We start from the raw sequence: 15,712 nt of genomic DNA on the forward strand, positions 1-15,712 counted from the left end.
TGCATCTGTCCTCGTGCTCCTAGACCTTAGTGCTGCTTTTGATACCATCGATCAACACATTCTTTTGGAGAGATTGGAAACCCAAATTGGTCTACACGGACAAGTTCTGGCCTGGTTTAGATCTTATCTGTCGGAAAGATATCAGTTTGTCTCTGTGAATGGTTTGTCCTCAAATCAACTGTAAATTTCAGTGTTCCTCAAGGCTCCATTTTATGACCACTATTGTTTTCACTATATATTTTACCTCTAGGTGATGTCATTCGGAAACATAATGTTAACTTCCACTGCTGCAGATGACACACAGCTGTACATTTCGATGAAACATGGTGAAGCCCCAAAATTGCCCTCCCTGGAAGCCTGTGTTTCAGACATAAGGAAGTGGATGGCGGCAAATTATCTACTTTTAAACTTGAACAAAACAGAGATGCTAGTTCTAGGTCCCAAGAATCAAGAGAGATCTTCTGTTCAATCTGACAATTAATCTTGATGGTTGTACTGTGGTCTAAAATAAAACTGTGAAGGACCTCGGCGTTACTCTGCACCCTGATCTCTCTTTTGACGAACATATCAAGACTGTTTCAAAGACAGCTTTTTTCCATCTATGTAACGTTGCAAAAATCTGAAACTTTCTGTCCAAAAATGATGCAGAAAATGTAATCCATGGTTTTGTCATTTCTAGGTTAGACTACTGCAATGCTCTACTTTCCAGATACCCGGATAAAGCACTAAATAAACTTCAGTTAGTGCTAAACACGGCTGCTAGAATCTTGACTAGAACCAACAAATTTGATCAAGTTACTCCAGTACTAGCCTCTCTACACTGGCTTCCTGTTAAAGCAAGGGCTGATTTCAAGGTTTTACTGCTAACCTACAAAGCATTACATGGGTTTGCTCCTACCTATCTTTTCGATGTGGTCCTGCCGTACATACCTACATGTACGCTACGGTCACAAGACGCAGGCCTCCTTACTGTCCCTAGAATTTCTAAGCAAACAGCTGGAGGCAGGGCTTTCTCCAATAGAGCTCCATTTTTATGGAATGGTCTGCCTATACATGTGAGAGACGCCGACTCGGTCTCGACCTTTAAGTCTTTATTGAAGACTCATCTCTTCAGTAGGTCCTATGATTGAGTGTAGTCTGGCCCAGGAGTGTGAAGGTGAACGGAAAGGCACTGGAGCAACGAACTGCCCTTGCTGTCTCTGCCTGGCCCGGTTCCCCTCTCTCCACTGGGATTCTCTGCCTCAAACCCTATTACAGGGGCTGAGTCACTGGCTTACTGGTGCTCTTCCATGCCGTCCCTAGGAGGGGTGCGTCACTTGAGTGGGCTGAGTCACTGACGTGATCTTCCTGTCTGGGTTGGCGCCCCCCCCCTTGGGTTTGGGCTATACTCAGCCTTTACTCAGGATGGTAAGTTGGTGATTGAAGGCATCCCTCTATTAGTGTGGGGGCTGTGCTTTGGCAAAGTGGGTGGGGTTATATCCTGCCTGTTTGACCCTGCCCGATGGTATCATCAGACGGGGCCACAGTGTCTCCCAACCCCTCCTGTCTCAGCCTCCAGTATTTATGCTGCAATAGTTCATGTGTCGGGGGGTTAGGGTCAGTCTGCTATATCTGGAGTATTTCTCCTATCTTATCTGGTGTCCTGTGTGAATTTAATTATGCTCTCTCTAATTCTCTCTTTCTCTCTCTCAGAGGACCTGAGCCCTAGGACCATGCCTCAGGACTACCTGGCCTGATGACTCCTTGCTGTCCCCAGTCCACCTGGCCATGCTGCTGCTCCAGTTTCAACTGTTCTGCATACGGCTATGGAACCCTGACCTGTTCACCGGACGTGCTACCTGTCCCAGACCTGCTGTTTTCAACTCTCTAGAGACAGCAGGAGCGGTAGAGATACTCTCAATGATCGGCTATGAAAAGCCAACTGACATTTACTCCTGAGGTGCTGACTTGTTGCACCCTCGACAACCACTGTGATTATTATTATTATTATTATTTGACCCTGCTGGTCATCTATGAACATTTTAACATCTTGGCCATGTTCTGTTATAATCTCCACCCGGCACAGCCAGAAGAGGACTGGCCACCCCTCACAGCCTGGTTCCTCTCTAGGTTTCTTCCTAGGTTCTGACCTTTCTAGGGAGTTTTTCCTAGCCACTGTGCTTCTACACCTGCATTGCTTGCTGTTTGGGGTTTTAGGCTGGGTTTCTGTACAGCACTTTGTGACATCAGCTGATGTAAGAAGGGCTTTATAAATACATTTGATTGATTGATACACACATTTAAAGAGACATACAGGCAGTCAGACAGACACACACATTCAGATATAAAACCGAAATGCCTAAATGACTTTTCAGAACGGTAATTCATGTATTAATGGGACATCTATCCTGTGTCTTGAACTCCATAAACATAGTTTTCTGAAGACATCTTTGATCTCACTTTCTCTCCTTCTAATGTCTAATAAATGAATCACAGTGGGCAATAAAATGATGAGATTCAAAGACTTCTCAAAAATATTCTAATGTAGTCAGACTCCAGCCAGAAGAGGAGAGAGACACAGTGGGGTTTATATAAAAGTCTTAAACACACACACACACACACACACACACACACACACACACACACACACACACACACAAGTTTTCACGCAGACTAAAAGTGCTGGCTGCATGGACTGTCAGAGGAGTGGTTCTCAGAGGGATATAGAGGGAAAGTGCTGGCTGCAGGGCTGTCAGAGGGGTGGTTCTCAGAGGGATATAGAGGGAAAGTGCTGGCTGCAGGGCTGTCAGAGGAGTGGCTCTCAGAGGGATATAGAGGGAAAGTGCTGGCTGCAGGGCTGTCAGAGGGGTGGTTCTCAGAGGGATATAGAGGGGAAGTGCTGGCTGCAGGGCTGTCAGAGGGGTGGTCCTCAGAGGGATATAGAGGGGAAGTGCTGGCTGCAGGGCTGTCAGAGGAGTGGTTCTCAGAGTGATATAGAGGGAAAGTGCTGGCTGCAGGGCTGTCAGAGGAGTGGCTCTCAGAGGGATATAGAGGGAAAGTGCTACATCTGCAATCACACAGCATGACAGTATCACTGAGGTGATATTCACAGTATCACTATTCAATTAGTTTTTCCCCAAGTGATGTACATTTAAAAAAAAGTGTGATAGAATGCAAATTCCCAAGGTATTTGTCCATCCCTCATATTGACAACTGGACTGCTCCAACACAGCAAGAACCAGCTTTAGCCCCATAGGTTCACTCCTCAGGGTCCCCAGCACATTTCACAGTTTCTGCCTCAATAACATCCACCTCAATATACTGTACAGACTGGCTGATGGTGCAAAGATAGACAGAAACAAACAGGCAGAGGGATATCCCTTTGGTAAACATAATAGAGTTTCTATCATTGATCCACTGATGGTGGATAGGCTACTGCACTAACACACACACATGCTAAACTACAGGACTGTTTCACTTGCATAGACTGGAATATGTTCCGGGATTCATCCGATGGCATTGAGGAGCTAACCACATCAGTCACCTGCTTCATTAATAAGGGCATAGACGACATTGTCCCTACATTCCAATCAGAAGCCATGGATTACAGGAAATATCTGCACTGAGCTAAAGGTTAGAGCTGCCGCTTTAAAGGAGCGGGACACTAATCTGGATGCTTATAAGAAATCCCGCTAAGCCCTCCGACGAACCATCAAACAGGCAAAGTGTCAATACAGGACTAAGATCGAATCCTACTACACCGGCTCTGTCGCTCGCCAAATGTGGAAGGGCTTGCAAACTAGCACGGATTACAAAGGGAAACCCAGACGGAGCTGTCCAGTGATGCGATCCTACCTGACGAGCTAAATACCTTCTATGCTGGCTTCGAGGCTAGCAACACTGAACCATGCATGAGAGCACCAACTGTTCCGGACGACAGTGTGATCACGCTCTCCAGAGCCGATGTAGTAAGACCCTTAAACAGGTCAACATTCACAAGGCCGTAGAGCCAGATGGATTACCAGGACATGTACTCAGAGCCATGCGCTGACCAGCTGGCAAGTGTCTTCACTGACATTTTCAACCTCTCCCTGACCCAGTCTGTAATCCTACATGTTTCAAGGCCTCCCGAGTGGCGCAGCGGTCTAACGGCACTGCATCTCAGTGCTTGAGGCGTCACTACAGACATCCTGGTTTGAATCCAGGCTGTATCACAACTGGCCATGATTGGGAGTCCCATAGGGTGGCGCACATTTGACCCAGCGTTGTTCGGTTTTGGCCGGTGTAGGCCATCATTGTAAATAAGAATTTGTTCTTAACTGACTTGCCTAGTTAAATTAAAATGTAAATACATTTTTTAAAAACACCGTAGTCCCTGTGCCCAAGAACGCCCAGGTAATCTGACGAAATGACTATCGGCCCGTAGCAGTCACATCTGTAGCCATGAAATGCTTTGAATGGCTTGTCATGGCTCACATCAACACCTTCATCCCAGACAGCCTGGATCCACTCCAATTCACATACCGCCACATATCCACAGATGACGCAACCTCTATTGCAATCCACACTGCCCTTTCCCACCTGGATAAAAGGAGAACCTACTGTACATGAGAATGATGTTCATTGATTCCAAGCTCATCACTAAGCTAAGGACCCTGGGATTAAACAGGGTAGGCAACAACCCATCCACCACGCGGACCCTCAACATGGGGGCCACTCAGAGGTGCGTGCTTAGTCCCCTCCTGTACTCCCTGTTCACCCACAACTTTGTGGTCAAGCATGACTCCAATACCATAATCGGATACCACCGACAACGATGAGACAGCCTATAGGGAGGAGGTCAGAGACAACAACAACAACCTCTCCCATAACGTCATCAAGACAAAGGAGCTGATCTGGACTACAGGAAACGGCGGTCTGAGCACACCCCCATCCACATTGATGGGGCTGTAGTGGAGCAGGTCGAGAGCTTCAAGTTCTTTGGTGTCCACATCACAAAGGAATTATCATGGTCCACACACACCAACACAATCGTGAAGAGTGCACGACAATGCCTCTCATGAGGCTGAAAAGATTTGGCATGGGTCCTCAGATCCTCAAAAAGTTCTACAGCTGAACCATTGAGAGAATCTTGACTGGCTGCATCACCGCTTGGTATGGAAACTGCTTGGTATCCGACCACAAGGCACTACAGAGGGTAGTGCGTACGGCCGAGTACATCCAGGACCTCTATACCAGGCGGTGTCAGAGAAAGGCCCTAAAAATTGTCAAAGACTCCAGACACCCAAGTCATAGACTGTTCTCTCTGCTGCAGCACGGCAAGCAGTACCAATGCACCAAATCTGGAACCAAAAGGACCCTGAACAGCTTCTACCCCCAAGCCATAAGACTGTTAAATAGTTAGTTAAATAGTCAACCAATAACTACCCGGACTATCTGCAATTACCTTTTTTGCACTAACTCGTTTAACTCATCTAGATAAGAGCTAAATGACTAAAATGTAAACGTCATCACATACGTTGCTGCTACTGTCTTATCTATCCTGTTGCCTAGTCACTTTATTCCTATCTATATGTACATATCTACCTCAATTACCTTGTACCCCTGCACATCTAGTTGGTACTGGTACCCCGTGTATATAGCCAAGTTATTACCTTGTACCCCTGCACATCTAGTTGGTACTGGTACCCCGTGTATATAGCCAAGTTATTACCTTGTACCCCTGCACATCTAGTTGGTATTGGTACCCCGTGTATACAGCCAAGTTATTACCTTGTACCCCTGCACATCTAGTTGGTATTGGTACCCCGTGTATACAGCCAAGTTATTACCTTGTACCCCTGCACATCTAGTTGGTACTGGTACCCCGTGTATATAGCCAAGTTATTACCTTGTACCCCTGCACATCTAGTTGGTATTGGTACCCCGTGTATACAGCCAAGTTATTACCTTGTACCCCTGCACATCTAGTTGGTATTGGTACCCCGTGTATACAGCCAAGTTATTACTTTGTACCCCTGCACATCTAGTTGGTACTGGTACCCCGTGTATACAGCCAAGTTATTACCTTGTACCCCTGCACATCTAGTTGGTACTGGTACCCCCGTGTATACAGCCAAGTTATTACCTTGTACCCCTGCACATCTAGTTGGTACTGGTACCCCGTGTATACAGCCAAGTTATTACCTTGTACCCCTGCACATCTAGTTGGTACTGGTACCCCGTGTATACAGCCAAGTTATTACCTTGTACCCCTGCACATCTAGTTGGTACTGGTACCCCGTGTATACAGCCAAGTTATTACCTTGTACCCCTGCACATCTAGTTGGTACTGGTACCCCGTGTATACAGCCAAGTTATTACCTTGTACCCCTGCACATCTAGTTGGTACTGGTAGCCCGTGTATACAGCCAAGTTATTATTAGTCATTGTGGATTTATTCCTCATATTATTATTATTTTTCTATTATTATAATACTGTTTCTATCTGCATTGTTGGGAAGGGGCCATCAGTAAGCATTTCACTGTTAGTCTACACCTGTTGTTTACCAAGCATGTGACAAATACAGTGTGATTTGATCCTGCTTGTTATTCCATATTAAAGTTCAGGCAAAAGCTCCCTCTTGGGATACTGCTATACTGCAAAATATGGACCATGTCTTTGCATAGAAAATGAACATTGGTGATTGGTTATTGTATTACTGTAATGGTGAACTAACTGATCTATAATGCCAAACAAACTGATACAAACAATAGCGAATGACAACGCATACAGAGGTAAACTAGGTCAGAACAGGGGTGTGTGAGTGTGTTTGCACGTGTGTGACTGCTTCTTAACAAAGACAAACGAGGTCTAGAAGGTTAACAATGAAACTACATACATTATTAGATATATAGAAGGGAGTCAGGTGTAATGGTATAGGTAGGATCTGTGTGTATTTATACTGTGTACTGACCCAGGAGAATCATTAGTGTCTCGGCTAGACTATTTTTACCCAATTAAGATGAGAACATCTGACCTTGTTCCAGCAATATGCACCAAGAGCTCGTTTCAGAGTACACACACGCATACACTCGCACGCACGCGCATGTACACGCATGCACGCACACGCATTCACATGCATACACACAGCTTTTAGTCTACTACAGAGTGAGTCGGCTAGGTTGGTTGCGGTCTCTCGTCTCCCTCACTCACAGTAGCCTACACACTAGGCTTGGGCGGTATACCGTATATACCGTATACCAGGGTATTTGGAAATAGCCACGGGATGGTTTTTCAATACCGTTAATAAGTGTTTCAATCCATTTTTATATTTGTAGCTACTTTTTAAGTAAATACCTGCAGTATGATAGGATATAAAGCAGATCGCGTTCATTTCACCTGTCACATTATTTTACATTATAAAGTGGGTGGTTCGAGCCCTGAATGCTGATTGGCTGATAGCCATAGTATATCAGACCGTATACCACGGGTATGACAAAACATGTATTTTTACTGCTCTAATTACGTTGGTAATCAGTTTATAATAGCAATAAGGCATCTCAGGGTTTTGTTGTATATGGCCAATAACCCACGGCTATGGGCTGTGTCCAGGCACAGCCCTTAGCCGTAGTATATTGGCCATATACCACACCCCCTCGTGCCTTATTGCTTAATTATAAAGCTTACTGTGGTTCCCCAGAACAGCTGGGCCAGTCACGTGTTTGTTTGTAAATATCACAATGGGAGAAAGCAGGAGCAGGTGAGTCCAGCTGTGTATTGCCAGGGGTTGCGTTTTATATTGAAAGTCAACAGTGTTTTTTGCTTCAATAGAGTGATCAGGGACGTGCAACTACAGTGTTCCTTCACAGAAAATACATAGGTGTAACACATTCGGCAGAAAATATATTCATTTTCATCAGATGACAAAAGAATTTGGCTGGCAGTCACGCAACGCTATTTCGCTGGAAGTCACAGAAGTAAATAAGCTTACAATTAAAAAGCAAGGCCTTTTTCAGAGCGCTGTCTGCTGATAGAATGCCTGTCAACCAGAAATTATAATAAGAAGCATTTTACATCTGTGTTTATAAAGCACAGCAAGATATTTCTTATGCATTTTATATTTTTTCCTGCGTGAAAAACACAAAATTCTCAGTTAACGAGACCCCTAAATTTAACTTGCTAGTTATCTAAGTAAGTGGCTGAATTAATAAGGTGAGGGGGCATCATATTGTGTTAGATTTCTGCCGTGTTTGAGAAGTCAAAGCCCTATCTTGATTTCCTTGCGTTTTTTTCTCCTCTCTGTTCTCGGACTATCTGCTCCTTCACCCTCTACTCCAAGCTTACCAGGCAGGCCCGTTGCCCTAGCAACTCCAGACTCCACACAGACACAGTGTGTACACATGCTGCTCCAGAGCCAGTACTGTTCTTCCTTCAGACAAGTGTAACCGATGTGAAATGACTAGTTAGTTAGCGGTGGTGCGCGCTAATAGCGTTTCAATCGGTGACGTCACTCGCTCTGAGACCTGAAGTGGTTGTTCCCCTTGCGTTGCAAGGGCCGCGGCTTTTGTGGCGCGATGGGTAACGATGCTTCCGCGGTGTCAGTTGTTGATGTGTGCAAGGGTCCCTGGTTCGAGCCCAGGTTGGGGCGAAGAGAGGGACGGAACCTACACTGTTACATTGGTGCCGTGACCCGGATCATTGGTTGCTGCGGAAAAGGAGGAGGTCAAAAGGGGGGTGAGTGTAACCGATGTGAAATGGCTAGTTAGTTAACGGTGGTGCGCGCTAATAGCGTTTCAATCGGTGACGTCACTCGCTCTGAGACCTGAAGTGGTTGTTCCCCTTGCGTTGCAAGGGCCGTGGCTTTTGTGGCGAGATGGGTAACGATGCTTTGTGGGTGTCAGTTGTTGATGTGTGCAAGGGTCCCTGGTTCGAGCCCAGGTTGGGGCGAAGAGAGGGACGGAACCTACACTGTTACACAAGCATGTGTCAAAACTTTGTTAATTTGCGCAATGTCTCTCGTTCACATTCGCTTAACATTCGGCAGCTCCTACCTATGTATGTATAAATTTATGTGCTGGATTGCCTGTCTTAGCAATTTGTATATTGTTATAATCTCCACCCGGCACAGCCAGAAGAGGACTGGCCACCCCTCATAGCCTGGTTCCTCTCTAGGTTTCTTCCTATGAGAAGAATGGTATAAAGATATGAATATCTGGATACCACCCAACCCTAATACATACACACAATCGCCTAAACAAACACACCCATCAAATGTAATAGTGACTATTCAAACTTTATTTCAACTGCAGCATATCCGTATCCCTATTTCATATGCCAGTCAAACACCCCATTACCCTGCACTCCTCTAGTAGACATACACCAGTGGAGGACGGCTCATTATAATGGCTGAAACGGAGCAAATGGAATGGCATCAAACCATGTGTTTAATGTAATTGATACCATTCTACTTATTTCTCTCCAGTCATTACCATGAGCCCGTCCTCCCCAATGAAGGTGCCACCAACCTGTGACACACACAGCTCACAACAAGGACAGACACCAGAGAGAAACAAGGACAGACACCAGAGAGAAACAAGGACAGACACCAGAGAGAAACAAGGACAGACACCAGAGAGAAACAAGGACAGACACCAGAGAGAAACAAGGACAGACACCAGAGAGAAACAAGGTAGATACCTGGTGGTAATATCCTGTAACATCCCTCCGATATGACGTCTGAAAAACAAGACAAACCGTGTCAAAGAGACATGTCTTCATCCATTTCCTCCTCCCGTCTCTCTTCAGTTTGACTGTAGGCTGAAAACATGCACTGCAGAAATAGGTAATGATCTGCTAGGTTTACCCAAACAATGGATTTACCTGACATCTTACCAAGATGAATAATCTCACTGCACTGGAAGATCATTCTGCTGATTTCAACCTAAAAAAAAGCTTGATTTTTTTGGGGTAAGGGAAATCAACTCAATACAATACATTTTTTTGCAGTGTGTCTCCAGTTTTCATCTGGATTTACCTATACCTGGTGTGTGTGTGTCTCCAGTTTTCATCTGGATTTACCTATACCTGGTGTGTGTGTGTCTCCAGTTTTCATCTGGATTTACCTATACCTGGTGTGTGTGTGTCTCCAGTTTTCATCTGGATTTACCTATACCTGGTGTGTGTGTGTCTCCAGTTTTCATCTGGATTTACCTATACCTGGTGTGTGTGTGTGTGTGTCTCCAGTTTTCATCTGGATTTACCTATACCTGGTGTGTGTGTGTCTCCAGTTTTCATCTGGATTTACCTATACCTGGTGTGTGTGTGTGTCTCCAGTTTTCATCTGGATTTACCTATACCTGGTGTGTGTGTGTGTGTGTCTCCAGTTTTCATCTGGATTTACCTATACCTGGTGTGTGTGTGTGTCTCCAGTTTTCATCTGGATTTACCTATACCTGGTGTGTGTGTGTGTGTGTCTCCAGTTTTCATCTGGATTTACCTATACCTGGTGTGTGTGTGTGTCTCCAGTTTTCATCTGGATTTACCTATACCTGGTGTGTGTGTGTGTGTGTCTCCAGTTTTCATCTGGATTTACCGATACCTGGTGTGTGTGTGTGTGTGTGTGTCTCCAGTTTTCATCTGGATTTACCTATACCTGGTGTGTGTGTGTGTCTCTGCCCACCTTGACACGGGGGTTGAGGTTGCCCATGGCGTCGGCTTTGAAGTCGCTCTTGTTCTTCCGGCAGAGCACGGCGGTGATGATGATGATGATGAGCGTTACCACGGCGATAGGGGCCAGTACCGCTGCGATGACCCACAGATTGTTTGGAGGATTCTTCACCACGGCTACAAGGGGAAACACACAGGAACACTTTGTGAGAGCACGGATCAACACACACACACAACATATTCCCTCCTATTGTGGTGCTGTGTATAAGAATTGTCATCATGTAATCATCAATTATAGAACACAGTAACAGTGGATATGTTTTACTGAGGTAAAAGTGTCCGCAGGAGAAATGTTCCTCAATGATGGTATTGATGAACACATCAATCAACATCACAGCAGTAGTCCATTCTCTCCCTTCATTATGCCGTACCTCTACAGACACGTCTCATACTGTTCTCACTTCCTCCATCCTCTCCCTTCATTATGCCGTACCTCTACAGACACGTCTCATACTGTTCTCACTTCCTCCATCCTCTCCCTTCATTATGCCGTACCTCTACAGGCACGTCTCATACTGTTCTCACTTCCTCCATCCTCTCCCTTCATTATGCCGTACCTCTACAGACACGTCTCATACTGTTCTCACTTCCTCCATCCTCTCCCTTCATTATGCCGTACCTCTACAGGCACGTCTCATACTGTTCTCACTTCCTCCATCCTCTCCCTTCATTATGCCGTACCTCTACAGACACGTCTCATACTGTTCTCACTTCCTCCATCCTCTCCCTTCATTATGCCGTACCTCTACAGACACGTCTCATACTGTTCTCACTTCCTCCATCCTCTCCCTTCATTATGCCGTACCTCTACAGACACGTCTCATACTGTTCTCACTTCCTCCATCCTCTCCCTTCATTATGCCGTACCTCTACAGACACGTCTCATACTGTTCTCACTTCCTCCATCCTCTCCCTTCATTATGCCGTACCTCTACAGACACGTCTCATACTGTTCTCACTTCCTCCATCCTCTCCCTTCATTATGCCGTACCTCTACAGACACGTCCCATACTGTTCTCACTTCCTCCATCCTCTCCCTTCATTATGCCGTACCTCGACAGACACGTCTCATACTGTTCTCACTTCCTCCATCCTCTCCCTTCATTATGCCGTACCTCTACAGACACGTCTCATACTGTTCTCACTTCCTCCATCCTCTCCCTTCATTATGCCGTACCTCTACAGACACGTCCCATACTGTTCTCACTTCCTCCATCCTCTCCCTTCATTATGCCGTACCTCTACAGACACGTCCCATACTGTTCTCACTTCCTCCATCCTCTCCCTTCATTATGCCGTACCTCTACAGGCACGTCTCATACTGTTCTCACTTCCTCCATCCACTCCCTTCATTATGCCGTACCTCTACAGGCACGTCTCATACTGTTCTCACTTCCTCCATCCTCTCCCTTCATTATGCCGTACCTCTACAGGCACGTCTCATACTGTTCTCACTTCCTCCATCCTCTCCCTTCATTATGCCGTACCTCTACAGGCACGTCTCATACTGTTCTCACTTCCTCCATCCTCTCCCTTCATTATGCCGTACCTCTACAGGCACGTCTCATACTGTTCTCACTTCCTCCATCCTCTCCCTTCATTATGCCGTACCTCTACAGACACGTCTCATACTGTTCTCACTTCCTCCATCCTCTCCCTTCATTATGCCGTACCTCTACAGACACGTCTCATACTGTTCTCACTTCCTCCATCCTCTCCCTTCATTATGCCGTACCTCTACAGACACGTCTCATACTGTTCTCACTTCCTCCATCCTCTCCCTTCATTATGCCGTACCTCTACAGACACGTCTCATACTGTTCTCACTTCCTCCATCCTCTCCCTTCATTATGCCGTACCTCTACAGACACGTCTCATACTGTTCTCACTTCCTCCATCCTCTCCCTTCATTATGCCGTACCTCTACAGACACGTCTCATACTGTTCTCACCTCCTCCATCCTCTCCCTTCATTATGCCGTACCTCTACAGACACGTCTCATACTGTTCTCACCTCCTCCATCCTCTCCCTTCATTATGCCGTACCTCTACAGACACGTCTCATACTGTTCTCACCTCCTCCATCCTCTCCCTTCATTATGCCGTACCTCTACAGACACGTCTCATACTGTTCTCACTTCCTCCATCCTCTCCCTTCATTATGCCGTACCTCTACAGACACGTCTCATACTGTTCTCACCTCCTCCATCCTCTCCCTTCATTATGCCGTACCTCTACAGACACGTCTCATACTGTTCTCACCTCCTCCATCCTCTCCCTTCATTATGCCGTACCTCTACAGACACGTCTCATACTGTTCTCACTTCCTCCATCCTCTCCCTTCATTATGCCGTACCTCTACAGACACGTCTCATACTGTTCTCACTTCCTCCATCCTCTCCCTTCATTATGCCGTACCTCGACAGACACGTCTCATACCGTTCTCACTTCCTCCATCCTCTCCCTTCATTATGCCGTACCTCTACAGACACGTCTCATACCGTTCTCACTTCCTCCATCCTCTCCCTTCATTATGCCGTACCTCTACAGACACGTACCATACCGTTCTCACTTCCTCCATCCTCTCCCTTCATTATGCCGTACCTCTACAGACACGTCCCATACCGTTCTCACTTCCTCCATCCTCTCCCTTCATTATGCCGTACCTCTACAGACACGTCTCATACCGTTCTCACTTCCTCCATCCTCTCCCTTCATTATGCCGTACCTCTACAGACACGTCTCATACTGTTCTCACTTCCTCCATCCTCTCCCTTCATTATGCCGTACCTCTACAGACACGTCCCATACTGTTCTCACTTCCTCCATCCTCTCCCTTCATTATGCCGTACCTCTACAGACACGTCTCATACTGTTCTCACTTCCTCCATCCTCTCCCTTCATTATGCCGTACCTCTACAGACACGTCTCATACTGTTCTCACTTCCTCCATCCTCTCCCTTCATTATGCCGTACCTCTACAGACACGTCCCATACTGTTCTCACTTCCTCCATCCTCTCCCTTCATTATGCCGTGCCTCTACAGACACGTCTCATACTGTTCTCACTTCCTCCATCCTCTCCCTTCATTATGCCGTGCCTCTACAGACACGTCTCATACTGTTCTCACTTCCTCCATCCTCTCCCTTCATTATGCCGTGCCTCTACAGGCACGTCTCATACTGTTCTCACTTCCTCCATCCTCTCCCTTCATTATGCCGTACCTCTACAGGCACGTCTCATACCGTTCTCACTTCCTCCATCCTCTCCCTTCATTATGCCGTACCTCTACAGACACGTACCATACCGTTCTCACTTCCTCCATCCTCTCCCTTCATTATGCCGTACCTCTACAGACACGTCCCATACCGTTCTCACTTCCTCCATCCTCTCCCTTCATTATGCCGTACCTCTACAGACACGTCTCATACTGTTCTCACTTCCTCCATCCTCTCCCTTCATTATGCCGTACCTCTACAGACACGTCTCATACTGTTCTCACTTCCTCCATCCTCTCCCTTCATTATGCCGTACCTCTACAGACACGTCCCATACTGTTCTCACTTCCTCCATCCTCTCCCTTCATTATGCCGTACCTCTACAGACACGTCTCATACTGTTCTCACTTCCTCCATCCTCTCCCTTCATTATGCCGTACCTCTACAGACACGTCTCATACTGTTCTCACTTCCTCCATCCTCTCCCTTCATTATGCCGTACCTCTACAGACACGTCCCATACTGTTCTCACTTCCTCCATCCTCTCCCTTCATTATGCCGTGCCTCTACAGACACGTCTCATACTGTTCTCACTTCCTCCATCCTCTCCCTTCATTATGCCGTGCCTCTACAGACACGTCTCATACTGTTCTCACTTCCTCCATCCTCTCCCTTCATTATGCCGTACCTCTACAGGCACGTCTCATACTGTTCTCACTTCCTCCATCCTCTCCCTTCATTATGCCGTGCCTCTACAGGCACGTCTCATACTGTTCTCACTTCCTCCATCCTCTCCCTTCATTATGCCGTACCTCTACAGGCACGTCTCATACTGTTCTCACTTCCTCCATCCTCTCCCTTCATTATGCCGTACCTCTACAGGCACGTCTCATACTGTTCTCACTTCCTCCATACTCTCCCTTCATTATGCCGTACCTCTACAGGCACGTCTCATACTGTTCTCACTTCCTCCATCCTCTCCCTTCATTATGCCGTACCTCTACAGGCACGTCTCATACTGTTCTCACTTCCTCCATCCTCTCCCTTCATTATGCCGTACCTCTACAGGCACGTCTCATACTGTTCTCACTTCCTCCATCCTCTCCCTTCATTATGCCGTACCTCTACAGACACGTCTCATACTGTTCTCACTTCCTCCATCCTCTCCCTTCATTATGCCGTACCTCTACAGGCACGTCTCATACTGTTCTCACTTCCTCCATCCTCTCCCTTCATTATGCCGTACCTCTACAGACACGTCTCATACTGTTCTCACTTCCTTTAGCAGTCACAGCAATGTGAGAGATATACAAAAATGATATGCTAAAAATACTGTCAAGAAGAAACTCCCCCAATGTGAGTAATAATGAGAGTGTTATGCCTGAGGCTTTTCATTGTTCTGTTCTGAAACCTACGCTTTCCATCTTAAACACAGACATAGTATGTCCTGTACTGTACACCCACTCTGACACAGAGATAGTATGTCCTGTCCTGTACACCCACTCTGACACAGAGATAGTATGTCCTGTACTGTACACCCACTCTGACACAGAGATAGTATGTCCTGTACTGTACACTCACTCTGACACAGAGATAGTATGTCCTGTACTGTACACCCACTCTGACACAGAGATAGTACGTCCTGTACTGTACACCCACTCTGACAAAGAGATAGTATGTCCTGTACTGTACACCCACTCTGACACAGAGACATACAGCTCTGACAGACCTCACCCACTCTGACACAGAGACATATAGCTCTGACAGACCTCACCCACTCTGACACAGAAACATACAGCTCTGACAGAC

The 15,712-nt window shown here is 46.4% G+C and overlaps 1 protein-coding gene across 3 annotated transcripts in view; it reads right to left on the minus strand.

The window, feature by feature from the left end:
• LOC115203477 (UPF0606 protein KIAA1549L) overlaps positions 1–15,712 on the minus strand; it is a 148,075-nt gene that overhangs the window by 28,558 nt on the left and 103,805 nt on the right. For all 3 annotated transcript variants that reach the window (XM_029768170.1, XM_029768172.1, XM_029768171.1), the window contains 2 exons: positions 10,640–10,803; positions 9,658–9,696 (listed from right to left, as the gene is read on the minus strand). In XM_029768170.1, the coding sequence (XP_029624030.1) occupies positions 9,658–9,696; positions 10,640–10,803 (203 nt within the window). The remainder of the gene's footprint in view (positions 1–9,657; positions 9,697–10,639; positions 10,804–15,712) is intronic.

The sequence above is a fragment of the Salmo trutta genome, chromosome 12 (genome assembly GCF_901001165.1).
Source record: "Salmo trutta chromosome 12, fSalTru1.1, whole genome shotgun sequence".
Taxonomy (NCBI): domain Eukaryota; kingdom Metazoa; phylum Chordata; class Actinopteri; order Salmoniformes; family Salmonidae; genus Salmo; species Salmo trutta.